This window comes from Tiliqua scincoides, chromosome 1 (genome assembly GCF_035046505.1).
Source record: "Tiliqua scincoides isolate rTilSci1 chromosome 1, rTilSci1.hap2, whole genome shotgun sequence".
NCBI lineage: Eukaryota > Metazoa > Chordata > Lepidosauria > Squamata > Scincidae > Tiliqua > Tiliqua scincoides.
Window position 1 is genome coordinate 309,161,293 of NC_089821.1, and position 27,015 is coordinate 309,188,307.

The window sequence follows — 27,015 nt, forward strand, 5'->3', positions numbered from 1 at the left end:
CGCGCCGCCCGCAAGAAAGGTCCCCGCTGCCTTGGTGGCCCGGCTGCCTCCTCCCCGTCTCTCCAACTCCGGGCGCCGTCGCGATGCCGCTCTACGAGGGCCTCGGCAGCGGCGGCGAGAAGACCGCCGTGGTCATCGACCTGGGCGCTGCCTTCACCAAGTGAGGCCCGGCAGGCCCCGGACCGCCCTCCCCTACCACAAGCCGCCCTGTTAACCTGCGGAACTCCCCGTCGCGGGTGGCGTAGCCGGAGGGGGGCGGGGCAGCGGGGCGGGCAAGCGGCCCCTCCCTTCGGAGCCATTCCCGGCGGGTGGAGCAAAACTGTATGGCTCTGTTTTGCTCCCCTCCCCGGGAATGGCTCTGAAGGGAGGGGCCGCTTGCCCGCACCGCTGCCAGCCTGAGTGCTCCCCCCTCCAGCTACGCCACCGAGGCCCTTCAAAGGGGACTGCACAGACTTCCCAGGCTACAAGCCATGACGGGTGTGATGCAGGCAGCTGCACTATGCAGGCCTGGCCCCATCCAGCAGGACTCTTCCTGTGTTCCTGTGTCGTGAACCTGTGGAACTCCTTGCCACAGGATGTGGGGCAGCATCTGGCCTGCATGCCTTTGAAGGGAGGTCAGACAGATTTATGGAGGAAATGTCTATCACAGGTTACAAGCCATGCATTTAATTAGTCTGTGGAACTCCTTGCCACAGGATGTGGTGGCTCTTTTGATGTGCTCCAGTTTAAATTAACCAACATGTATGAACAGGTGACCGTCTGACAGTTGAAATTGAGCAGAGGCAGCGCTCAATTTTTGGGACTGTCTGACAGTTGAAATTGAGCATTCAATTGAAATTGAGGAGAGCCAGTGCAGTGATGACCCACTGGAAACTTCTCTCCCCTCCCCTCCCCTGCATGAAGCCCACTGGGTGTCCACTCACTGGGTGTTTTGTTGAGAGGGAAACATGCAGGTGGAGACAGAGTTGCATATTCTTCCCTGATATTGGAGGAAGGTTCATCTTTCTAGCTATTGTCTGTGCTGACTAGCTGAGGCTCCCAGGATTTGAGGCAGGAGCTTTTCCCAGCCTTACCTGGAGATGCCAGGCATTGAACCTAGAACTTTCTGTATGCAAAGGTTGTAGCAATACAGGCTGAGCATCCCTTATCCAGGCTGAATGTGAGAAGAGCCCTGCTGGATCAGGCCCAGGGCCATCTAGTCCAGCTTCCTGTATCTCACACCATCCCACCAGATGCCTCAGGGAGCACACAAGACAACAAGATATTTGCATTGCACTTTGCTGCCTGGGACAGGAAGGGGTCTGGATTTTGGAATAATTAAATAAACATAATGGGAAATGCTTCCTTTTGCTCTTCTCATTGTTACCCATATGTTTGCTGGCTTCATTGGCTTTTTTCAACATATCAGTAAAAGGTACACACAACAGAGCATAGCATAGTGCTTACAGCCTCCACCTGCACTGTACATGAGAATGAGCTTGTGGTGTTCCCACTTCAGAAAACAATTCTTGGACAAAAATATCTGGATTTCAGAATAATTCAGATTTTGGATGTCTGTATAAGGGGTAATTAACTGTACCAGGAAGCTACAACCCTTCCCAGATCTAAAGGGCATTGGCAACTATTGCAAATATGCTTTAAAATGTGCCTAAAGATATTTTTATCCCATTTTTGGACACAGTTGGGCCCAACAATACTATCCAATAATACAATACAAAATAAAAAAACAACTATTTTTGTTAACCGGCACATTTTTCTTTTACTAATCCATTGGCCAATCTGTGCCAAATGATAGGAGGATGAAAAAAAAACAAAAACTCTTTTAATTTTCCAGATGCGGCTTTGCAGGAGAAACAGGACCAAGATGCATTATTCCTAGTGAAATAAAGAAACCTGGCATCCCAAAGGTAAGCCTGGAAAGAACAAACAAAAGTAGTTTAGGTAACATTTTGTTCAATTTGTATTAAAATGAATGAAAAAAAAAAATTGGTTCCCTGTTGTACAGTCTGAGAAAAGTCACAAAAGAAATACAAGCAAGCAGCTGCTGAAAGGTGGATTGTACTTGAGGGAATAGGAACAGTTGCTCTCCTCCTTCTAAATAGGACTACCAACACTTACAAGTTACCTTTTAGCCTAGTAGTAAGTAGGGGCAACTTGATCTGATCCATTTGTAAAGGGCAGCCATTTTCAATCTTTTTCAGCTCAAGGCACACTGACAAAAGGGGGCATGTTTTTATATGATTTCTATGTAAGCCACCTTGAGTGCCCTTTACTGGGACAGAAAGGCGGGAAATGAATAAATAAATTAAATTAAATTAAGACTAATGCATTCATTTCAGGTACTGTTGCAACAGAAGCATGAATCACATTTTTTCCACTAGATAGAACTTATTTAAACTTCTTGTTATGGAGTAAATGATACAATTGCTCATATATTTATTTTTCATGTGTTCATGAGAAAAGATCCCAGGAGCCCAGGGTGGTATGTATGGCTCTTTCCTTCCTTTTATCTTCACAATAGCCCTGTGAGGTAGGTTAGACTGAGTGATGTTAATTGGCCCACAGTCACCCAGGAACTTCATGACTGAGCAGAGGTTTGAACACCAAACCACTGCACCATCCTGGCTCTCAACACTTGGGTTCAACACTTAACATTTCATTTGGAATCTGATGGACACAATTTCTTTTTTTCTTCCTGTTTTCACAGCCTGTCAAAGTTGTACAATACAACATTAACACTGAAGAGTTGTATTCATACCTGAAGGAGTTCATCCACATGTTGTATTTCAGGTAGGTGATATTGCAAAATTGCAGGATTTTGTGCTGTATTTGTGAAGAGGCCCCAGACTCAGAGGAGCCTCTTCAAAATGGTGAGCCAAGTTATTTTTGTCGCATGGTCAGAAACTTCCTCCCCTTCCTTCACCCCTTCCTTCAGAGGCCAGAAAGAGCCTCTGATTTTACAGCCCATAAAACAACCTGATCCACAGCACAATTTGAGTTTTATGTAGCCAGACAGAAATTGCTCACTTCTGTGCTATGGGTTCTAGTTAAAATTTACACAGTTTTAATAGCAGAGATGTTTAGACAGTAAGGAAAGTTCTCTGAAAGTACCTAAAGAGCTTTCTTTTCCTATCTTGAAACAACGATGTGTTGATTACCTGCCCTGTGAACAAGGGAAGATAGGATTCCCATTGTTCCTTCCTGGGTGTGCTGGGGACCCCACTCCTGCCTTACCAACACAGTAGTCCCTCTGATCTGCCTTTGCTTGCTGATTAAGTTTATGAACGAATTATTTTTACTCTGCTGAAGTCAGAGTAAGAAATGATGGTTTTTTAATTGTCTTTCTACCCCCATGTTGGTTAACTTTCAGGCACTTGCTGGTCAACCCCCGAGACAGAAGAGTTGTGATTGTGGAATCTGTGCTGTGCCCTTCCCATTTCAGAGAGACACTCACAAAGGTCCTCTTCAAGTATTTTGAGGTGTGCACTAGCTGACTGTCTTCATCTTTGGGGTTCATTGGCTTGCTTGAAGAGAAAGAAGCTGCTGGCCTTGGGTGGGGTTTTCAGCAGCTTTTGCTATCTCAGTTATAAGACTGTCCAAAGTCTGAGTTTTGTATTTAAACTTCCTCAGTGCATATGCAGCAGAGCTGGCAAAGAGAGTGTCTCAACTCACTGTCTTAGAGGTACAAGTACTTAAAGACATGGCTTCAATATGGGGTTGAACGAAAGGGAGACTTTAACATTAAATGTCATAGAAATTCCTAGAAAGGCTTCCACTGAAGACCATCACATCATAACTGTTGTCTGCTTGTCCCCAGAACCTCTAGAATCTGAGGCTATAGTTGCTGTGACAAGGCATTGCCCCCTCTGTCTCCATTAAACCTAAGCCAAGAGATGAGTATCTTGTCAGTTTCATCCTTGCCACTTTCATCTCTTGTAGATAAAGCAGAGAACAAAATGCAAGTAAAATGGGAACTGGTTCCTAACATTTTGTTCTGGTTTTGTATGTATGTGAGGTTGAGAAAGCTCTCCTACTTTCCCTTTCTTAAATTTATGTTGGCATCCTTCAGTCTCGGAAGACTATGGTGTCGTGCTCTGAATGGTGGTTCTGGAACAGAGTGTCCTCTCCAGTGTGCGAAGCCTGGGTAAAGTAGGTATGGAGGATAGGCTGTTACCCATGCAGCAAATTCCCCCTCTCCACGTCGCTGGAATGGTCCAGTGGAAAGGCAGAGGCCAATATGGTTGGTTCCAGCGGCGTCGCAGGAGTTGCCAGAACGTGACTGTATTCAGCCATGAACTGCCTCAGGGACTCCGGCTCCTGATTTTGCCTCGAGGTTGACTCCTGAAGCCTTTTCCATAACTGGATGTAGCCACAAGGCAGTGGAGGTTTGGGATCAGAGTTTTCCTTCTCTCAGATAAGCTGCCTTCCCTGGCTGACGAGTCCTATCGACCCGGTGGCTGTTTAGTCGCCTCTTACGACAAGTACAGCCAAACTGAGGGCCTATTCTTATCCCCAGCCCCCAGGGGAAATACATTATTTCTTAAATACATTCAGTTTATCATCCTAATGAAGTGGGGAGAGGTTGTAGCTCATTGTCAGACCTGCATGCAGAAGACCATGAAAGCCTGACTGAATCAGACCAAAGGTTCAGCACTCTGTTCCCCAGAATAGCCAGCTAGGTATCCCAGAAGTGGGATGAGCACAAAAACAGCCTGCTTCTGCTCTTGCTTCCCAGTAGCCGGCATTCAGAAGCAGACTGCCCAGTGGTAGCATATAAACATTGCAACTAATGGCTGTGGACAGACTTCTCCTCCATTAATTGAACTGAACAACTCCTAAAATCTCCAGGTAGGGCTGGGAAAGACACTGCCCCCCTCTGAAATGTCATACGTCCACCTCTGTTTCCCCTCCAGGTTCCTTCAGTGCTGTTTGCTCCAAGCCACCTGATGTCTCTCCTGACTCTTGGGATTAATTCTGCGATGGTCTTAGATTGTGGCTACACAGAAAGTCTGGTGCTGCCTGTATCTTTTCTGCTTGTTTTTCCAGAATGAATAAATTAGAACAAAAACTAATCAAGAACACGTTTAGCCTGTAATGATGTTGCATTCTGGAAGGAAGCCTTTTTGTCTCATGTCCTATTTCACCTGACTTTTTGAAGAAACATGGGTGTTAATTCTCACCAATCTTGGAGGGTGATTTCTGCTCATACAGCTAAATTTTCAAGCATCCTCTTTCCTCACAGTACTTCCCCCTTCCTTTTGTCCCATTTCTTTGTCCTCCCATAAATATGTAGGTAAGAGGAATGTGCGGTGTTCTGCTTGTATCTAAAATTTATACAGATTAAGAGAGAGCATATATAAACAACTGTTAACACCAATGAAATATCCTGAGCTGCTTGCAGATCTATGAAGGAATACCAGTTCTGAACTGCTGGGGTGCCCTTCCTTTGGGAGGAAAAGCCATTCACAAGTAAGTGTTGTTGTTGTTGTTGTTGTTATTAAGGTATTTCTATACCACCTTTCTTGGTCCTCAGATTTCTCCTTAGACTTTATTCAAGGCGGTTTACATAGGCAGGCAATTTAAATCCCCGTAGGGATTTTTACAATTTGAAAGAAGGTTCTATCTTTCAAGAAACCACAACATTCAGATGTTTCTTTCTGATCTGGTTTCACATTCTGGCCTCCATCCTCCCATGCTCAGAGCAGATGGAATAGCTTGGCTCAGCTTGTCAGATGCTTCAAGGTCGCACGGTGCCGGTGGCCTCGAACTGGCGACCTTCGGATGTTATCTTCAGGCAACTGGAGGCTCAACCCTCTAGACCAGACCTCCTGTTAGTGTGATATAGTAGTATTGAACTTGGGCCAGATCTTTGCTCAACCATGATGTTTCCATGGTGACCTTGGGCCAGTTGCTACCTCTTGTCCTAATCTACTCTAGAGGGTTGTTGTGAAATTAAAAGGAGCCATGTATGCCACTCTGAGTCCATTGGCAGAAGGAAGGATAGAGTTGTGGAAAATGCCAGTGTGTATTTAGTTGATGCATTTGCACAATGGCTACTGACTGCCTGGGCATGCCCAGACTGGTTTGAAGCCCCTCCTTGTTGAATACTTACAGGAGCTGAATGTTCATCACTCTTTATAAAACTGATGATGATCAGTTGTACAGATGTATGCTGTGGGGTGAGTGCTAGAGAACAGAGATCAGTTCTTTTCTAGAGTACCTTTTCTTTTCTAAATGCTATTGCAATCTTTTAGAGAGCTGGAGTACCAGCTGCTGGAGCAGAGTGTTGTGGACACAGGAGCTACCAAAGGACAGAGTCTTCCCTCAGTGATGGGTAAGCTATCCTCATTTGACCTGTTCTGGAAGGGGTGGGTTAAATCCCCTTTGCTCCTTTTTATGCTGATAGCCTTACAAAAGCCCAATTCAGTCAATCATCTAACATTTACCATGGATAAAGTTTACCCAACTTCTGCGGCCTTCCATGTCGATCCGTGTCCGGTTCCCCCAAGGCCGGGGAGATCAAAGCTTTTTCTTTTGAGCTAACCCCAGTGTCCTCTTGTATCTGATTTGGTTTGTTAACAAATCAGGCTAGCAACATACCATTTGAGACATACAAAATTATGCAGGGGATGGGTAGAGGGATGCTCTTTACCTTCTCACACAACACCAGAACCAGGGGACATTCACTAAAATTGAGTGTTGGGAGAGGTAGGACAGTCAAAAAAAAATATTTCTTTACTCAGCGTGTAGCTGGTCTGTGGAACTCCTTACCACAGCATGTGGTGATGGCATCTGGCCTAGATGCCTTTAAAAGGGCATTGGACAAGTTTCTGAAGGAAAAAATCCATTACAGGTTACAAGCCATAATGGGTATGTGCAACCTCCTGATTTTCGAAATGGGCTACTTCAGAATGCCAGATGCAAGGGAGGGCACTAGGATGCAGGTGTCTTGTGTGCTCCCTGAGGCATTTGGTGGGCTACTGTGAGATACAGGGAGCTGGACTAGATGGGCCTTTGGCCTGATCCAGCGGGGCTGTTCTTATGTTCATTGATTGATTCTTATTTAACAACCTACACTCTCTGTATTTGGACGCTTTCAATGTCCTGTTGAAAGGGTGGAGATTCTTGGAGCAGTTGATGAAATTTAGGTAGCTCTACACTGTTCACATTACACTTCTGGGTTAAGTGCAGAGTTCCAAATGCTGTGTGTGTTTTCTAGTAGACGGGTGAAAGCAGGTGTTCATTGTTGGCTTACCTTGAAGTAGCACTTTCCTGCATACAGTATTTGTACTAATGTTCCAGTGTGTTTTGGAATTGGATTCTGCCATTTTTGTTGATGCTAGTTCCAGACATGTTGAGCTAAACCATTTCCTGTTTTTTAGGTTCTGTCCCTGAAGACATTGTAGAAGACATAAAAGGTAAATGGTCTCTCTTCGTGTGAAACTTGACTTGACTTTCTTCCAGAACTCAACATCATTAGATGTAGGTGACAATAGAGGGTGACAAAACTAAATTCTTTCCAGCACTCCATGTTTTTTTTCTGAAATGCAACACCTCTAACTCAGTAGCCTCAGATATTAGCCCAGTTCAGATGTAACAGAAAACATGTGCCTGGAAACAAGGTCCAAAAATTATTGGAAAGCCCAATCCAAGACTGCCTGAGTGCTTCTGCTGCCACACCCTGCAAGCAAGAAGTAAAGCACGTTTGCTGCACCAGGGAGTAAGCTGAGCTGGTGGGAGGAGCCTGTGCTGCCCCATTGAGATTGCAGTCGAACCCCTACCTGCAGGCAGAGACAGGGTAGGCGCAAAGCAGCACAGGGCATAGACAGGGTGGGGGGAGGCTTTCCTGGGCATGGGGGGAGCAGAATGGGTGGGACTGGCCTGGGAGGAGGGTGGGACTGGCAGAGGCCTCTTCGGCCAAATCCTGTCCCCCACCCCAGGATTGAAAAATCCAACCTGGAGCTTCTCAAGTTGGCGCTAGCAAAATAACTGGCACAGCTCCAAGAAGCCCCATTGAGCAGGCTGGGGCTTTACTCATGGTAAGGTGATGAATGTTCCCTTACTCCAAGGAGACCTCAAGCCTGCTCAAATGCAGCACAGGATACAGCGGGCGCCATTTGGCACCAATGCTCCTGTGTTGGATAGGACTGGACTGTAGAGTACATAGACAGGTAGATGAGGGAACAGGCCTTCCTTTAGGTACTTGGGTCCAAGCCATACAGGGCCTTAAGTATAAACACCAACACCTTGAATTGTGCTTTGCAATGGACCAGGAGCTAGTGGAAGTTGTTCAAGTCCCAGTGAGACGTGTTCCTGACATTAATCCAAAATATAGCTGCTAGATTCCTAATTGTAGACCAATACGAAGGATGATAATGTTAAGCCTTTCTGCCTGTCTTTAAAGTTCGCACTTGCTTTGTGAGTGACCTCCAGCGAGGGCTGAAAATCCAAGCAGCAAAGTTCAATCTGGAGGGTAGTGCTGAGGTAAGTGGAGAATGAGCCATTTCCAGTTTGATGCACGGAAACGTTAATTTTTTAAAATCTGCTTTTGCTTTTGTTTTCTGACAGTGGTTGTTTTATTTCAGCGTCCAGCCCCACCTCCGGATGTTGACTACCCACTGGATGGAGAGAAGATCTTGCACGTGAATGGAGCCATCAGGTTAGAAATGTTGCAGGTTTTGCAATGGTGTTACAAGGACAAAGGGCAGCATTGGGGATGCATTGGGAGAAGGAAATGCAAGGTGGAGTCATGGTGTGGGGAGGCACCCTACGAGGCATCCAGGTGGCAGCTTCCACTTCTGTTTTCTCACATATGCACAAAAAATGTGCCCCTTGCCAAAACCAGGAAGCCAGCTGTGCAAAGATCATCCTCTGGGGTTGTCCAGCAGGGGGCGTTGGAAGCCCATGTAACCAAGCCGGAGGCTAGTGCACCTTAAAGCATACTGTGGAGGCTGGAAGAACGCATAAGATCTCTGTGGTTGCGTCCTAAAGTCGTTCCTTGTCTCTGACAGCCCAGTTCTAACCAACGTTACAACACCAATGCAGTCACAAAGCAGTTTGTTCCCTTACCTTTAGGAGGCCTCTGGCTCCCCCCCCCCCCCCGAATGCAGCATGCCCCCTCTTGGCATGACTGTATCAGCGTGGGACAGTTGGTTAGGATTGGGATGTTGGGCAGGAATTTGTCAGCTCCTCTAACATCTTCAACATAAATGCTGCCTTATGCTGTTTGTTGCTCTACCTCCCTTTTGTGTCTTGCCAACAGGGATTCTGTGGTTGAAATACTCTTTGAGCAGGACAACGAAGAAAAATCAGTGGCCACATTAATCCTGGACTCACTTATAGAGGTATCACAGCTTATATTCATTGATGTTTTGCGGCTTCTTGTGCCTGGCCAACTTCACCAAACCCATCCAAACGTTACCTCACATTCTTGCTTGTACTTCCAAAACAAACAGTGATCTTGCGTTCTGCGTTTAGATCCTTTGTCGGTAGCCACTAATGAGCCTCCAGACAAAAGCGCAGTTTTTGCTCTGCTTTGCTAGCCCCCACTGCACTCTGTCCTGGTGCCACCTACTCTGCACACATGAGTCCCACCAAGGAGGCCAAAGAGAGAAATCTCACATCCATCCAGCAGCAATAAGGAAGACAAACGGAGATTAACTTTTCTGCTTCAGCCATGCAAAGCTGCAATTGTGTGTCTCTGTCTTAGGGGCCCAGTATATCCTTTAGCTAGCCAGACAGTGTCAGGCAATCTAAAATGCCAGTTTTGTATGGCATTGTGCATGCAGCTGGTGGCCACTGTGTCTTAGCTTTCCCACAGATACTCAAAAAGTTTCCTGTTTAACCTTTTTAAGATAGTCATTAGTCTTGTTGATGTTTTGTTCTTATTGGAGAGAGACTGCAAGTGTAAGGCACCATGGACAATTGTTATAAAAGAGTATAAATATTGAAAAGAAATGGGGGGGTGGCATTGCTACACCCAGAAGAGCAGTGCATTCCGGCTGTGTTACAAAGCAAGAAGCGACAGAGGCTGTTTCTCAGTGGAGACTAGCAGGTCTTCCCTGCTGGAGAGGCTGGTGAACTTCTCTGTGCTCAGGATTGAAAAAGAATTTTGGGAGCTCAAAAAAGCAAGAGGTGTAGTGTGCGGACGCTCACACACACATTTTTGTTTGAGAGTTTGTCAACATCACACACACCTCATCCCCATCTTTTACTTGCTCGTCTTGCAGCAGAAGAAGTAACACTGGTGAGGGCTACTGGTTTGGAAAATCATCAATTTTTTTCCCAATTTGTGGGGTAGAAATCTGAAAACTTCCAAGTTAACCCCCCCCCCCTTGTAATACTCCAAAAGACTGTGACGTGTTTGCTCTGCCTGGACAACAAGGCACACGTGTGTTTTGGTCTGCTGTATGGTGCTCTGATTTAGTAATAACTCAGTTTAAACTGACTATTTTTCCTCCCCTCTTCCCTGCCAGTGTCCTATAGATACCAGGAAGCAGCTGGCTGAGAACTTGGTGGTGATTGGTGGCACCACAATGTTGCCAGGATTCTTGCACAGGCTGATGGCAGAAATACGGTACCTGGTGGAGAAGCCCAAGTACAAGGAGGCGTTGGCGGCCAAGACCTTCCGAGTGCACACCCCACCAGCCAAGCCAAACTGCGTGGCCTGGCTGGGAGGTAAGTCTGTAACATTAGAGTGTTGACTGACTTTGAAAAGATTTGCAGCTCTACAGTTTCTAAAGGATCCCTTCTGTGGTGACCCTTGCTCTAGAGCAGTGGTTCTGTAATCTGTGTTGAGACAGATCCAGAGGGATGACGGGTCCCAAGTTCAGGGGAAGTGGAAGGAGACTCCTGGATTACAGCACAGAGCATTGGGCCTGGAATCTGACGCCTGTGACTCTGAATGCCTTGCAGCCTGAGTACCTGAATTACTCAGCGTGACTGATACCCTTGGCTTCTCCCTATCCCCTTTGAGTTGTCGAAAGGGATGTGGTAAGGCTGAGTGGCCTTGGAGGGTAAGGCTCCAAGCCAAGGTCCTAGGCCGATCCACTGAAATAGGCCTGCGCGATTTATAAACAGAGGCCTAATATGCTGGTGCATATTCTCAGTGGAGACTAGCAAGTCTCCACCAGCATATTAGGCTTCTGTTTAGCTCTTCATCTTGGTTGTAGTAAATGAGATTCTCATCCTGCTGCGTATGAGATTCTCTGACTCCGATCCAACCCTGTCCTTGTCCTACTTGCCCACGACCCTTCATTCTGCCATAAAAATAAGAAGCTGCACTGCATGGGGAAGGCTTTTTCTAAACGCCAGATCCAGTCCACCGGCTGTAGTTTGGAGCCTGCTAGACTAGACCTTCAAATCACCTTTTCTTCTTTGCATTAGCTTCAGACATTGCCAGGTTTAAGTTCACTGGAGGCAACCCCACCTCACCTAATGATTCTGTTTTCAGAATGAGGCCTCTTGACACTAGTTGTAGTGCACGGGCAGTGCTACCGGTTTTGTGCAAGTGTTGGCGTTAGGCTGAGATTCCAGAGGGAAGAAGGGGTGCTCTGCTTTTGTTGAGAGGAAGGGAGAGCGAGCACTTGTGTTGCATGCAGAAGGTCCCAGGTTCAATCCTGTCATCTCCAGGCTGGGCTAAGGAGAGCCTTTTCTGAAATCCTGGAGAACTGCTGCCCATCAGTGTGGACTATAAGCTCAGAAGGAGGCAGTTTTCTGTGATTAGCATGTATGGTTATGGATGTTAGGTCAGTGATTTTCAGTGCTTTTCTTCTTAGGGCACACTTGCCTCTGTGGTCTTTACCTCTTGCGATGTCACTTCCTGCTGGTGGAGGAAGAGGCACAGACAATATGTTCCTACTTATAGTTGACCTAGAATCAGAACTGCAGAACTCAAAAGAGCTTTTCAGCGATTTTTCAGCTGCTGTGCTCCAAACTCTTGCAGCACACCTGTGGACCTTTAGTGGCACACCAATGTGCCACAGCCTACCAGTTAAAAATAGCTGTTTTGTGGTTTTCCACATCAGTCTGTTTGTTGGGAAACTCCTGCGTGGCTGTTGTTGGATTCTGGGGTGCATTCGAGTGCATCAGGCCAACTCCTATGGAGCACTGGCCATGCCTTGCCCATGCCAATTGGGGCCTAACCCTAGAACAAACTGATCACTACTTTGACCGCACTTTTGTTCTAAACTACACAGGAGCCATTTTTGGAGCTCTCCAGGACATCCTTGGGAGCCGTTCAGTATCGAAGGATTACTATAACCAGATGGGCCGCATTCCAGACTGGTGTTGCCTCAACAATCCTCCTTTGGAAATGATGTTTGATGTAGGAAAAACACCTCCGCCACCAATGAAAAGGGCCTTTTCCACAGAGAAATAGGAACCAACTGGAGCATCAGTTCTGTTCATACTGTGGTACCCCCTTCGCCGCTCCCTTTCTTGGTGGCAGTGACTGATGGAGCTGAAAGAGACAGAACGAAAGGTGGGATTTTGGGACAGTGTTTTGGCACCTTCCATTGTTCTTGTGTCTGTGCTGGCTTCTATGTACGTTTGTGTGAATAATAATTACACGTGCCCAAGAACTCAACATTTAATTATTATTATTTAAAGACTTTAGCTGGTATTTTAAAAGGCATGCTTGGAACATGAAATTAAATATGCACATTTCTCTGCTAATCTCAGTGTTTTATTTCACATTAGTCCTTGGATTAAACGTTAAATCTGGCCTTCACAGTGTGTGGAGGGTGTTCAGACACAAACATGCATAACTCAGCGGGAAGATTTCAGACTCTGCCTATGTTGAAGTAAGATTAGTGACACCTTCAATACCTGTGGGCTACCTGTCTTGTCCATGAGAGAAGTTAGTCCTTCACCTAATGGAGCTGTTGTAAATCAGCCAGGACACAAATGGTGAACTTGCATTCAAAATAGCCTGAAGTTCAATTTTCAGCAAAAATCACCACAGAAATTGTGATGAAATTCATGTCTCCGGTATTGGCCAGAGAGGGGTTCCCTAATGAACTTGTTACGGATACTGGGGTTCAGCTAACCTCCAACAGTTCAATGTGGCTTTCTTCACAAATGGGCCACAACTCATTAGCAGAGCATCTGTTTGGCTTCAGAGAAGCCCAGGCTTCAGAGAGGCTCAGGCCTCTCCAGTGAAAAGTTCTCAAGGGGCAAGCCCTGGGAAAGCCTAACCATTCTTTCTTGCTGCCTGAACCCCTCGAGGGCAGTCACAGCAGAGAACACTGGGGTAAGAGGACCGTTGGGATGAATCAGCACATGACCACTTGTTCAATTAATTTGTTTTTAGTGAAGCTTGAGGTGTTCATGTTGAAATCTAGGCTTTTGCAACATGAGATAAAAAGAGACCTTGACAAACCCTGCCTACTGTCAAGAGAAGGTTGTGCTCATCCCACCCAGCCAATTACTTTCTGTTACTGTCTGTGACAGACATTCAAGAGCTTCATTCCAGGACATTTAAAATAATACCAAACACATGGTCATTTTGGATTGATCAATTTCTTTATAAACACGCAAAGCTATTGTGTGTTGTATGAAGGTATAAATATTTCAATCAATTGCTGTATACTCAAGAGATTTAATACATAATGAAAATTTGTGCCAGAGTCAATGGCTTAGCCCAGCTGGGGCTCAAAGGGCACTGAAGATTGCAGAGTTTATTTTTAAAAAAGGTGTGTATGTGTCATGAATAGAGGTACTTGTTTCTAGTGAGTAAGATAGGTTTACAACCCAAGTCTTATGAAACACAGTGGGCTTACTTCTGAGTAAGATAAATAACACTATTTTCTAACACCTCTAGTAATGGAATAACCCCTGAAAGAGATGCCACGACCTCCAGAATTATTCAGCACTTGCTGAATTCTCAAATATGACAAGCATTTTACAGGGCAAGGAATGAGGAAGAGCAAAAGTGACACTGGAAATACACGTCTCAGGATTCCATGATGTTATTTTCCATGTCCGATGTTTATTTGATTTATGTCTCTCCTTTGACCCTGACGGTGGCTTACAATAGTAATAGTATTAAAATGCATCTGCAGGAGGGATCTGAAGGCCTTAGGAGTGGACCTCAACAGGTGGGAAACCCTGGCCTCTGAGCGGCCCGCTTGGAAGCAGGCTGTGCAGCATGGCCTTTCCCAGTTTGAAGAGACACTTGGCCAACAGTCTGAGGCAAAGAAGGAAGGCCCACAGCCAGGGAGACAGACCAGGGACAAACTACACTTGCTCCCAGTGTGGAAGGGATTGTCACTCCTGAATCGGCCTTTTCAGCCACACTAGACACTGTGCCAGAACCACCATCCAGAGCGCGATACCAGAGTCTTCCAAGACTGAAGGTTGCCAACAACAATAATAAAAACTATAAAATACATTATAGACATACACATGCAAAAAATGCAATATGATTATCCCACTCTTTTGGCAGCCCTGAATCCAGGCCCGTGATGCAGATTTCTCCAGCTCCTCCTTCCCACCCCCAGCCCAAACAACAGACAACATGTAGTTTTGTCCACTGTGATGTCACAAGCTGAGAGCAAGTGAATGATAGGAAGATGCGTGGCAGAATCTTACAAGCAGCGTTGGCTGGTGAGAGGGGGTAGTCAAAGCTTTTGCAAAAGGAAGCAGGGTGGCAGGTGTCTGAGTGAGCCATGAGGGTGGAAACTGGTAAATGTGCAAGCCAGCCATGGGGCCTGTTCAACGAATGAGACAGCCTTGTTCTGCTTGCATAGATAGCCCTGCATCTCCCTGGGTCAGGGTCAGTTCAACGTTACATAATCAAGGCAGCATCACAAACAGCCGCCAAAACTCACTATCAGTCATTTTGGATAATAAGTAACTCTCAGTAGGGCAATGATAGCATGCAAGACCACAAGGAACCCCCCCCCCACACACACACACCTCCCCCACCACACCCCAAGTTTTCTTCCAGATTGTATTCAATGCTAAGATGAAGTTTAAAACATTCAAATTCAGATCTGAATTTAGTTTCCTGCTTCATGAAGCACAGCGGTTGAGTTGAAGCTATTCAGATAGCTCTCATCTGGCCTTCGCTCCCAGGATATTGTGAGGCCAAAGCAAACCACCACATGATGCCATCTCAGGGCTATCACTCCTGCACTCTGACCCCACCCCTCCACCTTTACCATGTTCCTCACATGATGCAATTAAACCAAGATGAGCAAGTCTTCCAGTTTAATTTACAGCAGCAATTTTCAGTGTTTCTCTTCTCATGGTGTGCTGACCTTTGATTTTCCTCTATGAGCTTTGTCTCTTGAGATGGCACTTCTGGCTTCCAGGAGACACTTCCAGGTTCCGCGGCTCTAAAGCAACTGTAGTAACAAATGGTCTGTCCCTCTTTCTCTACAGCTCCACTTCCTCTGCTGGCTTCCTCTACTTGCTCTGGTGACAGAGGAAGAGGGACAGGGCAATTTGTTGCTAGGAACAGCCACAGAACCCAGAAGAGTTTTTTTCCAGCTATTTTCAACCTCTAGGCTCCGAACTTTGTTGCTGCACACTGGTTGAAAATTGTTGATTTACAGGGTCTCTGCGTTCGCACATCTGGGTTTGACATCCCTGTGCAGTGACCCAGGTTTGGAAAAAAAAACCCAAAACCTCTGTTTGCTGCCTTGTGCACTATAGCAGAAGGATGGGATGAGTTTTGCCTTCCTTCCAGAAATGAAGCAGCAACCTGACCTTGATTCACCTGCTAAAGAGTATTTTCAGCTCTTCTGGGAATTAAAGGTCAATGTTTCAGTCAGTCTGTAGATTCAACAAAGCTGAACAGAGGAGAGAGAGATGGGAAAGTGGTAATTCCAAGTATATTAGATGTCTCGGCTCAGCCCAGCAGTGTTGTTTGAGCAGCCTAATATTGACACGGCTTTTTATTTTTCAACCTTCATATTTTGCTGTTTTCTTAAAGAGTTAGGGGGCCCTCTGGCTGGATGTACAAAACAAAGCATTTTTTTCCTCCTGAGGATTTTTTCTATTCAGAGAAAATTAAAAATGAAAGTCTGTTTTGAGGACAGAGAAAAAACAGAAGGCACCATGAGAAAAAGTTCATTGGGCAATGATGGTGGGGGGTGAGGAGGGGTCAGGCACTGCAGTTTGAAAAGGGCACCCCCTTGATGCAGCCGTTTTGATGTGACTAAGCGGAGCTTTCGGACTTTTAGTCATGAAAAGAAAATCAAGAACTCCCTGGTCTGTTTATCAATCAAGCCTCCTCCAGTCTTACACACCTGGTCTGTACTACTAACTAAATAAATAGCAACACCAAAACCCTTACTGTGCTCCTTGCACACTGCCATGAAACCAGGATGTACAGGACTTCCATGTTTCATGGCAGCATGAAAGGAGCACAGTAAGGCGGGGGGGAAATCTCGTTTGAGCGGTTTGCATCATTAGCAGGTTAGAGGTAGGCGGCCTTGGAGTGAAAGGCACTTTGAACCCTCCACCCGGTTAGAATCTAACACTGATGTAAGGAGTGGCTTCAAGGAAGGACCAGTAGTGTCTGTGAAGCTCAACAGACCATCACTGATGGTGTTTCACTACCTGATTAAAAAAAAATGGTTTTATTTGTCATGCTTCCATCTAGAGACCCAAAACCCTTAGACTTTTTTTCTCCCTAACAATTGCCAATTGGTTTTGCTCCTTGTTGATGTCATTTCTTTATTGCATCATGTATATTGAACTGTTAGCCAGCTCAGAGACCCCATCGCTGGGACAGATAGTAAGGGATATGCATATTTTAACAAATAAAGTGGCCCGGGCCAGAACTCCACTCACAAATCATACAAATGAGAGTCTCCAAAAATGACCAATAATATATTTTAATATTTTAAATAGATCCAAGTTTCACTCGGTAGAACAGACTAGACAGACTGGGTACACTTCACACATACATTTCTATACACCAGGTTCAGTGAAGGGATTTAAGTATCAAGTGACATAGTGTTCACAAAAGCAAGAAGTCAGACATAATAAAAATAATGTTCACCAAGCCATACAAAATATCTGAACAAATTCTAAGGCCACAAAGGGCACAAGCATTTAGAGGTTCAAGCTCCGTGGAAAGAATGAGAGCTGTGTATGTGCGCTCCAGTTGCGCATCTCCCATTCACTTCTACGCAACCTGACACAGGAGACATTTCCAGGAGGAGCTTGCATCCAGGTGCCAAGGAAGAGGTATGTCAGCAGGACTGTCAATCACAGTGAATGAAAGAACAAGGAGGGCTGGTCAGTCATGATACAGTCTCTGTCCTAATAAAAACATGACACTTCAGTGACTGCCCTCTTCGAGCAAGGAAGGTTGTGTCACTGCTTTGCTTTCAAGGAAATGGGCAAAAGTAAACCGCTGTGTCAAACCCTTGTGCTATTTAAGGCTTTTAAACACTGGAGCACATCTGCAAAGAGAGCTGAAGGGAGGTAGTGGTAAAGCTGACTTGGAACAGGTGGCCTGAATTCAAATTGCGACTCAGTCAACGATGATTAGATGACCTTGCATGAGTATGCATTTCCCCACCTTCCTGGAGATAGACAGACACCCCAGGGACACCACCCTGAGCTCCTTGGAGGAGGAGAAAGATACAAACATGACTGATGAACAAGGCTAGTCAACAAGCTTGTAGTTTTGCAAATTACAAATCATACACCCAGACACACAAGAGGAAGCCTGCAAGAACAAACCCACACTTCCATCTAGTCCAGCATCTTGCTTCCCACAACCACTGGCCAGGTGCCTCTGAAGTCCCAGAGGACTAGAGAAATACTCCTCCACTGCAGTTGCCCTCCCCCCCAACAACTAGTATTCTGAGGTATACTGCTAGAACATGGAGGTTTCACATCCCAACAAAAGCCTGGTGCTCTCTCAATTGAATCTTAGTGCGTCAGACCAAGAGCATGTGATTCAGCTCAAACCTTTGGTTCCCATTAGCATCCCATCTTGCTCAAATTAAACAATGTTCTGAAACGTCCCACAGTATGTTTTCTTCTCAGAGTGCAATTATTTAGATTGGCCCCAGTAAACTGCTTTTCATGAGGACAGCCCGGTTATGCAAGAAGCGGGGGGGGGGGTGACTTTGCTATGCACAGAAAAGTATCTCCTTGCAGAAGACAGCACTGATTCCACGGCTAAGTCACACTTCCACTAGTTGTGAAGTCCACTTTTCATCTTAGGGCCCAATCCTATCCAATTTTCCAGCACCGGTGCAGTCGCAATGCAGCCCCAAGGTAAGATGTTCCCATACCTTAAGGAGGCCTCTGGGACTGCTGCCCCACTACAAGATGCAGTGCATGCCCCATTGGCACAGCTGCACAGGCACTGGAAAATTGGATAGGACTGGGCTGCCATCTTACAACTTACTGACTCTACATCAAATGTACAAACTGCCTCCATTCCAGAACAACTTACTAAGATTTCTCTTCTTAAGGGGGCACCTAGAAATAAAGTGCAAGAATGAGACAACACACACATCTCATACAAATATGCCCATTAAGAAGCCAGGACTGGGTGCTGTATGTTGAACATGCATTATGTGATGACCCTGAGGTTGCTCCCATAAAACATGAGGCAGGGCCCTGAAAGACATACAGGTTGCAGAATTCAGGATTGTGAGAACCTCAAGACAGATTTTTAAAGGCTTGAAAGTTGGTGGTAGTGGTTGGTAGCATCCCAGGCACCCAGAGGAGGTGAATTTCTCAGAAATAGGATTGTCAGTGCGCTGCATGGCTCTTCGCCTCTTTCCGTGCCTAACAGAACACTTTATGCAATTTGCCTTAATTGGCAAAATGCGTACAGGCCCCGGAATTTTGCTTTAGCTGGTACAGAATGTTGCTTACTATTAAGCAACAGAGTGTACTGAGCCAGAGGCAATCTGAGGTGACCAGGGGACATTCGCTACAACTGAGTGTTGGGAGAGTGAGGACAGACAAAAGGAAATATTTCTTTACTCAGCGTGTGGTTGGTCTGTGGAACTCCTTGCCACAGGATGTGCTGATGGCATTGGGCCTAGACGCCTTTAAAAGGGGATTGGACGGGTTTCTGGAGGAAAAATCCATTATGGGGTACAAGCCATGATGTGTATGCGCAACCTCCTGATTTTAGAAATGGGCTATGTCAGAATGCCAGATTCAAGGGAGGGCACCAGGATGCTGGTCTCTTGTTGTCTTGTGTGCTCCCTGAGGCATTTGGTGGGCCACTGTGAGATACAGGAATCTGGACTAGATAGCTCTATGGCCTGATCCTGTGAGGCTATTCTTATATTCTTATGTCTTGTGAATCCATGGAGCTGTTTCCACACTTTGGATTTCCACAGTTCAGACAGTCAAGTTGACCTTTCAGCGTCAGGGCCAGCCTTACGAGCTGTGAGACCAAATGCAAAATATTGGGGGGGGGGGGAATGCTGCAAGGGCCCCTTCCTTACTCACCAGGGTGAGTGGCACTGGCGTGGCATTCAGCAGCAGTGTCGCCACCAACTGCTACTGGGGGGTGTGAATTTTCATGCCAATTGGACACAGGGCAGGAGGGAGGGCTGTCCAGTGGCAGTGCTCCACCGGCATGCTCTCCTCATACCTTGGCGTGGAAGACTCCATGCCAGGGAATCAGCAACAAACTCAGGTGTTTCCTGCTGCCTAAGTGCAGGGCCCCTTCAGGCACAATTGCCAAATTGCCCGAAGGCCGGCCAGCCAGCCCTGCGTGCCAGGGTCCCCTTTGGAAGCAACTTGGACTGCAGTCTGCCTGATGCAGCTTTGCTGCCCAAGCCGTGGGAGCACCCAAGCCCCCAGAGGGGACCAGCTGCTAGGCTTGCCTAAGAAACTGCCAGCCTTCCACTCTAGCGACACAGCATTTACATTACGTTTTACTGGGATACGGAAGTGGAGATAGGCAGAGAGCCCTGGAACGTGTAAACCAAAAGTGAAAGCTTGAAGGCGGTTAAGGCAATTCTCCTCCTCCTGTAGCCTTTCAATATTCCCCCATCCCTTGCTGGAAGAACTGAACACACTGAAAAACATTTCCACTTTTCACCAGCAATGTCAGCATGAAGATGCAGATCTCACATCCCAGGTGTACACTGAAATTGGCACCAGGTTGTTGCTGTAAACAGTGGAGTGCAGACACAAAGATGGCAGCCCTGGAAATGTCCATCAGGGGGTCACAGAGCATCTGTGGCGCTGACACGCAGCCATTGCGCATGCTGGAGCTGTTCTAAAGGTGATTCTCTCCATGGCTTGTCCGCAGGAATGTTTCAAGCAGCCCCAAGATAGCAAAGCGCCTTGCTGCACAGGAGCTACTGCCTTGTTCCCCTGTGTACATCACCCCTGTAGCAATTCCACCTAGAACACACTGACTCCAAGGATCAAACTAGACAATACTTTAAGTGTGCAATCAGAGCTTGCATGCTTGCTTTCTATTCCATAAATAGCAGCCATGATGCAAAGGGGTGTGCTACGGCTGGGGACTGAGATGGGGGCAAGGATCCTTCGTAGGCATGAGCGCAAAGTCCACCTTGGTGGAAAGCATCGTGAAACCACCTTTTTTCTGTAGCCTATTTCCACAGTGATGCTGCTTGCGGGAACTGCATTTCTGCAGAGCTGTAACTAGGGTGAAGCCCGAGAGTTAGGGGATGGATAGAGTGGATAGAGAGATGTTCTTTTCCCCCGCTCACACAACACCAGAACTAAAACTGAGTGTTGGGAGAGTTCAGTCAGACAAAATAAAATATTTCTTTACCCAGCATGTAGTCTATAGAACTCCTTGCCACAGGAAGTGGTAATGGTATCTTGCCTAGATGCCTTTAAGAGAGAATTGGACAAATTTCTGGAGGACAAGTCCATCACGGGTTACAAGTCATGATAGGTATGTGCAATCTCCTGATTTTAGAAGTGAGTTACCTCAGAATGCCAGACGCAGCAGAGGGAACCAAGACACAGGTTGTGTCTTGTTGTCTTGTGAGCTCCCTGAAGCATGTGGTGGGCCACTGGGAGATACAAGAAGCTGGACTAGATGGGCTTTGCCTTGATCCAGTGGGCTCTTCTTATGATAGGCACCTGCCCTGGCGTGCTCCACCAAGCAGGGGCGCATGACTGCCCCCAGGATCCACCCTAGTTACCGAGGAGATGCTGGCAGCTTCATGCGACCCGTTCCTTCTCTCCAGAGGAGAAGGAGTGGGGCACATAAAGCTGCCTATGCCGCCTCTTCTGGGGAGAACCTGGAAGTGACTGCCTTTCACTTCTTGCATCACAAGGGACTCACTTCCAGGTTCTCCCCAGAGGAGGCAGCGCTGGTGGCTTCAGGCGCCCCGCTCCTTCTTCTCTGGAGGTTCCCAGGCCCCTTCTCCAGGGAGAATGTCTCACGGCTTTGTGACATCACTGCCACTGGGTACCAGGGCAGTTCATTATGGCTATGCATTTTCGTGTCTTAAATCTGCAACTCCCCTTATCACAACTTCGCCAGGGAGCAGCGTTGCTAAAGTTCTTGGGCTTCCATCTCTTACACCTCTATATTACCGAAGAATTCTTCCCCAGCTGGGAAGAGGCAGTGCGTTTTGGGGGGAGAGAACTTTGGCTCAGCATTATAACTCTTAAGAAGGACAATGTAGGAAGAGAATCTCCCCCAGCAACTACAGGGCTTCCTCAAAAAGGCCAACAAAAACGTGTTCATCTCTCCATCTCTTTTCCATCCTGTCTATCCCCTCAACCATCTTTCTCTCCACATCCTGAGGGGGGGGGGGCAATTTTGTGGGCTTGGGAGAAACAAATTTGGAGGAATGTTGCTTTGCTCTTCCTCAATCTGCAGGGACTTTTTTCTTAAAGCACTTTAAGGTGCCTCAAAAAAAGCACTATCGTTTTAGAAAACCTTCTAAGTCCACCCACAGCACACCCGCCATGTGAGAATTGGTCCTGCACACCACATTTGGATCTCACAGAACAAGTGGCATAGCTAGAGGGGGTGCAAAGCGCTTTGTTTTGCAGCATGCAAAAGTGCCCCTCCTCCCTCCCAGGCATGAGCCTCTGTTTTCGCTCCCCCTGCCTGGAACGGCTCCAAAAGGGAGGGGCCGCTTGCATGCTACGGTGAGGCTCCCTGCAAAACTTAGCCGTCTGCAACCCCTCTGGCTACACCACTGCACAGAACACAGCTTGGGGAGGGACTGTGGCAGCAAATAAAGGACATGTTTGACTTACCAGAAAGGCCTTTTAACAGAACTGACTGCAAACTAAAACAAGAGGATAGAAAATGGTGGCTACTTTAAAAAGCAAGAGATGTGAACCAGAAGCAGCAACGGACAAACACCGACACCGGGTTAAAGACAATGCGGAGGGTGTCCAGGGAGGAGCGGCCCAGTTTTAGCTGCGGATGAGGGTCAAGAACTCTTCCCGTGTCTTTGGGTCTTCCCGGAACACTCCGAGCATCGTGCTGGTAACACTTTTACTGTTCATCTTCTGTACCCCTCTCATCACCATGCACATGTGTCTATGGGAAGCAGAAAAAAGAAGACGGAAAGCATCAGTCGAGGGAATCTTTTTTTTCCCAGAGCTGAAATTTTAACTCCACACCAACAACCCAAACTTGGTACAACCCTTTCTCGACAATAAGAAAGGCGCAGGTTCTAAGGGAACCACACTCTTTGCAAGTAATGTAGAGGAATGCACGCCCTACATTTCTCCACTCAGGGAAAGAGCCACCACAGCTGCTAGAAGAAAGTGCCATTAGCAGAGCAATTTTTCCCAGCAAATTAATATGGCATAATTGGGATGGTGTGTGGTGCCACTTCGCAAGCAGTTCCTAGAATGCCCCTCTGATGTCATGAGCAAAGGAAGCGAGGGATTGAAGATCGTACACAACACAACCCCATTTTTCCATGGGAATTTCCAAGGCCGATCGCTTGCACAAGCTGGTAAATTTTTTCCATGCCTAGCACGTTATACGAGGGAGAGGAGGCGGCCTTAAAAAATTTTTTTTAAACTGGGAATAAAGTTTTCAAACCTGGACAAGTTCTGGTCAGCTACTCATTGACTTCTTAATCCCACTGAATGTCCTGAAACGAGCATTGCTCTAAGCACATGCCCTGAAAAAATCTGAGCTCAGAATATTTTGCTGTTCTCGTGGAGAGTCAAGGAAGAGACCGTGAAATGATTATCTTGAACTTAGTAGCAAAGTCAAAGGGGGAGCATCATGGTAAATACAGCAGGCACCAGATCTTGCCATGTAAACAGCCTCTCCCACTGGAGTCATTTAGGGCAGCAATGGCAATGGGTCCAGAAAGGGTATTTGGATTTGGGAGGTACCACTGCCACCAAACCTGCCCCCCTCCTAGAACCGATTCGCCCTCCTCCCCCACCCCGACACCATCCCATTGTACCCACCCCCACCCCTGTTCTGCCCTCCCCAACCCCATTCTGCCTCCCCCACTGGCTTACAGAGTGGATAGAGAGATGCTCTTTACACTCTCGCATAATACCAGAACCAGGGGACATCCGCTAAAATTGAGTGTTGGGAGAGTTAGGACAGACAAAAGGAAATATTTCTTTACTCAGCGCGTGGTTGGTCTGTGGAACTCCTTGCCACAGGATGTGGTGACGGCGTCTGGCCTGGATGCCTTTAAAAGGGGATTGGACAAGTTTCTGGAGGAAAAATCCATTATGGGTTACAAGCCATGATGTGCATGTGCAACCTCCTGATTTTAGAAATGGGTTATGTCAGAATGCCAGATGCAAGGGAGGGCACCAGGATGAGGTCTCTTGTTATCTGGTGTGCTCCCTGGGCATTTGGTGGGCCGCTGTGAGATACAGGAAGCTGGACTAGATGGGCCTATGGCCTTATCCAGTGGGGCTGTTTTTATGTTCTTATGGCAGGCCTTTGACGATATATCGCCACACGGAGGACTGTTCTGCTGGAGGAACAGTCTTTCTACCAGCAGAACAGCCCAATAGGGTTGGGCTGTTAGTTTCATATTTAGGGCCAGTTTCGTAACAACAGACATAATAGGTCACTCTCACCCTACGTCCTATCATGCTCTCCAATCCAAACCAAGAGCTCCCACTGAATGATTTATTTGATTGATTGATTGATTGATTGATTGATCATCCACATTTCTCCCAGGAAGGGCACATGCCAATTCCATACATCCCATTTGGGAAATGGCCAGGGTTTGCACATAGCAGCTCACGGTGGCCCACACTCAACTATGGAAGCTCAGCAAAACCAGCGTGAACTTACGTTGCTTCGACAACCACCCCGACTCCAGCAGGCTGCAAGGCTTCTGTGATGGCCACTGCGATCTGTTTTGTAAGACGCTCCTGGACTGCAGCAAGAGGAGGGAAAGATTAATGATCGGAGCCCCACAAGTCTAGTCTGCCCAGAAGAAATCTTTCCACAAGTGCAGAAGTGAAAACTGCTTTATATACGGTGCTGGGGTCCAAGGCGTTTAACAAGGAACCCTTCACCCAGGCTACACTCTCCTTCTGCTGTACTATCAGAAAGGCACCTTGTGTAGGCTTAGAGCTCACCCTATCCTGAAGACAACAAAAACAAACCATTCCCCCCCAAAACAAAACAAAACTTGGGCAAATCAACTGAAATGTTCCCACCCTTTCCTAGCTCAACCTTGAGCCCAAAAGCCCTGCTCACACACATGGGTGCCAGTGCTCTGAGCCCCTGAAGTGTGGAAGGCAGGTGTCCTTCTGAGGGCAAGTGGGCAGACACACAGTGCCATCTGGTTTCCTCCCAGGGTTCCAGGAAAGAGTGTCCAGGGCAAGCTTCCCTTCCTACTATGCTATGCTAGTCAAAGCCTAGCCAGCTTCAAGTCAGCTCTGTTGGAACCCATCTGTTCAGAACCTTGCCTAGTAAAGTCCTTGTAAGGTTTTGATGAAGGAGCTGAATTTCACCCAGGGAAGATTCATTATCGCTCGACGAGATCCATCCCTTCCATCTCAGCAGGACAGGAGAAGCGTACCTGTCCTCTCTTCTTCACTCTCTTTCCTCCCCTTCCTGCCTCAGTCTTGCTCCCCCACCCCGCTCTGTGTTCAGCCCAAGTTTTGCTTTCCCTGCAAGTGGCTTGACAGAGAGCTTCATCCGCCCCTTCACAGATACTGTCTTCAACTCCTTTCAGCCAAAATCCAGTATTTTCTGCCACATTGCTGGGTTTGCATTTCAATAAAACTCTCCTGTGGACACCTCCTGGCCTTCTGACTCTGTTTGCCTTTCTGCAGATGCCCTGCTGTTCAGGCCAATGACCAAAAGGTTACACAAATTTGCAGATTTGACATTAGTTCGTCTAGGCTTGCTCTACCTAGTGAATAGCTGTCTGCTTCTCCAGCTGCTTCAGTTGCCTGCATATTCAAGGAATCCACCCAGCTTGAAGAGCAATTCCCCCAGAATTGATTTGTTGTCCTCTACAAATATGCACAAGGGTGCACACATGTACCAGTGACCTGGGGTTCCAACAAATGTGGTAACAACAGAAAGTATGCAATTTGAAACTTTTAAAAAAAATTGTTGACTAGTAGAAAGGCAGGACTGCAGGGAGGGTGAGAAGGTTTTAACTTCCTGCAAAACTTAATGCTTTGCACCTCTTCTAGCTATGCTACTGGTCCTGAATACAGCTGTGGCAGAGGGCTCATTCCTTGGAGTGCAGGAAGGAGCTCTAATTTTTCTCGGAGCAACTTCAAAAGGCAGTTCTGCAAAACTGAGTCTCGATATGATCACTTACAACTGCAGAGAAAAAACCTTGTTCATGATTTTGTTTCATCCAGTTTGTTCAGCCAGTTTCATCGATCCCTAAAAAGTGCCCAAATATCCCCCTCCCAATTTAATTACCTAATTCACAGCCCTACTAATTTATGAGCAAGCAGGTCACCACTTGTGGGATGGTCTCATTATACTAATAGGGCAGAAACAGTCTTCTCTAGGTAAAGAAAAAAAGGAGATTGCTTACCCTGTAATCTTCTGCTATATATTTCAACAATCCTAGGAAGGACGAAAAAGGCATTATTGTTAACAGCACTTTCTGGGTACAGATTCAATAGGTACATTCAAAGAGTAGAAATGTATAACACAGTGTTTCTCAAAGTGTGGGTCGGGACCCACTAGGCGGGTCATGAGCTAATTTCAGGTAGGTTCCCCATTCATCTCAATATTTAATTTTATACATATATTCGACTGGATGCTTCTGCATTTGGGGAAATGTTACAGATTTGTATTTTTAACAGGCTACAATGTATATGCTTTTAACAATGATTGTAAATAGGACTTACTCCTGGGTAAGTGTGGATAGGATGGCAGCCTAGAATTGCTAAAAATGTTCCTGCTATGATGTCACGACATCAGTTCTGGTGGGTCCTGAACGATACTCATTCTAAAAAGTGAGTCCTGGTGCTAAAAGTTTGAGGACCACTGGTATAACGTTCACAATCCTACTTCTCCACCCCAATAATATGTAAAACCCTCCTCACACAAGAACATGAGAAGCAATGAAACATCACAGCCCTCCTGGAGCACAATGATTTCAGCAGGTGCCAAACCTCTATGCTCCCTTCTGTGAGGACTCACCAGCATTGCAAGGTGGGCTTGTTTTGACCAGCTCTCAGCATCCAGGGTTCCCTTTTAAACTCCAACTGGGTTTGGGTTAGGATATGACCACAGATAGCAAGAATAGCTTGCAGATCAGGGTGTGCCTGGAGAGGGGTGAGTTACTGGCTAGCTGAAGTGTGCAAGAGAACCGCACATGGCCAATAATGTCACAGCAGAAGCACGGCTGGTTGAAAACCAGCAGTGGGTGAAAAATACACGGAAGTCATCAAGGGGATCCCTCCCAACTGTGTACAACTGCTCAGCACACATGCAGACTCTTCTTAACCTTAGGAGAGCAGCAGTGAAAGATTCTGTCCCTTTCATCGACAGAGACAGAGGGCGGAAAGTGTGGGCTACAAGCTACACCGCCACGCAGAGTGGAACAGGATGTTATGAAGCAGGTTAGGGTTCCCATTTCACAGCCTCATTTG

General features: G+C 46.7%; 2 protein-coding genes across 2 annotated transcripts in view; one reads left to right on the plus strand and one right to left on the minus strand.

Annotated features, from left to right (window-relative positions):
- Positions 1-11: 11 nt before the first annotated feature.
- ACTR10 (actin related protein 10) lies at positions 12-12,675 on the plus strand. The gene is made up of 13 exons (XM_066624245.1): positions 12-160; positions 1,835-1,907; positions 2,708-2,790; positions 3,371-3,479; positions 4,914-5,021; positions 5,402-5,469; positions 6,255-6,334; positions 7,383-7,418; positions 8,405-8,484; positions 8,586-8,659; positions 9,263-9,344; positions 10,476-10,677; positions 12,198-12,675. Exons 1-13 carry the CDS (start codon positions 84-86, stop codon positions 12,377-12,379), a joined length of 1,254 nt encoding a protein of 417 aa, XP_066480342.1. The 5' UTR covers positions 12-83; the 3' UTR covers positions 12,380-12,675.
- Positions 12,676-21,901: 9,226 nt separating this feature from the next.
- GCH1 (GTP cyclohydrolase 1) overlaps positions 21,902-27,015 on the minus strand; it is a 32,283-nt gene continuing 27,169 nt past the window's right edge. The window contains exons 5-7 of the mRNA XM_066624319.1: positions 25,950-25,981; positions 24,233-24,317; positions 21,902-22,486 (exon numbers count right to left, since the gene is read on the minus strand). Of these exons, the coding sequence (XP_066480416.1) occupies positions 22,360-22,486; positions 24,233-24,317; positions 25,950-25,981 (244 nt within the window). The 3' untranslated portion in view covers positions 21,902-22,359. The remainder of the gene's footprint in view (positions 22,487-24,232; positions 24,318-25,949; positions 25,982-27,015) is intronic.

Bases quoted from the DNA above. Each gene is read 5' to 3' on its own strand.
- ACTR10 (XM_066624245.1), top strand. From the start codon at position 84: ATGCCGCTCTACGAGGGCCTCGGCAGCGGCGGCGAGAAGACCGCCGTG. The intron at 3,480-4,913 runs GTGTGCACTAGC...TTTCCCCTCCAG, and splicing joins TCCTCTTCAAGTATTTTGAG to GTTCCTTCAGTGCTGTTTGC. The intron at 6,335-7,382 runs GTAAGCTATCCT...CCTGTTTTTTAG, and splicing joins GAGTCTTCCCTCAGTGATGG to GTTCTGTCCCTGAAGACATT.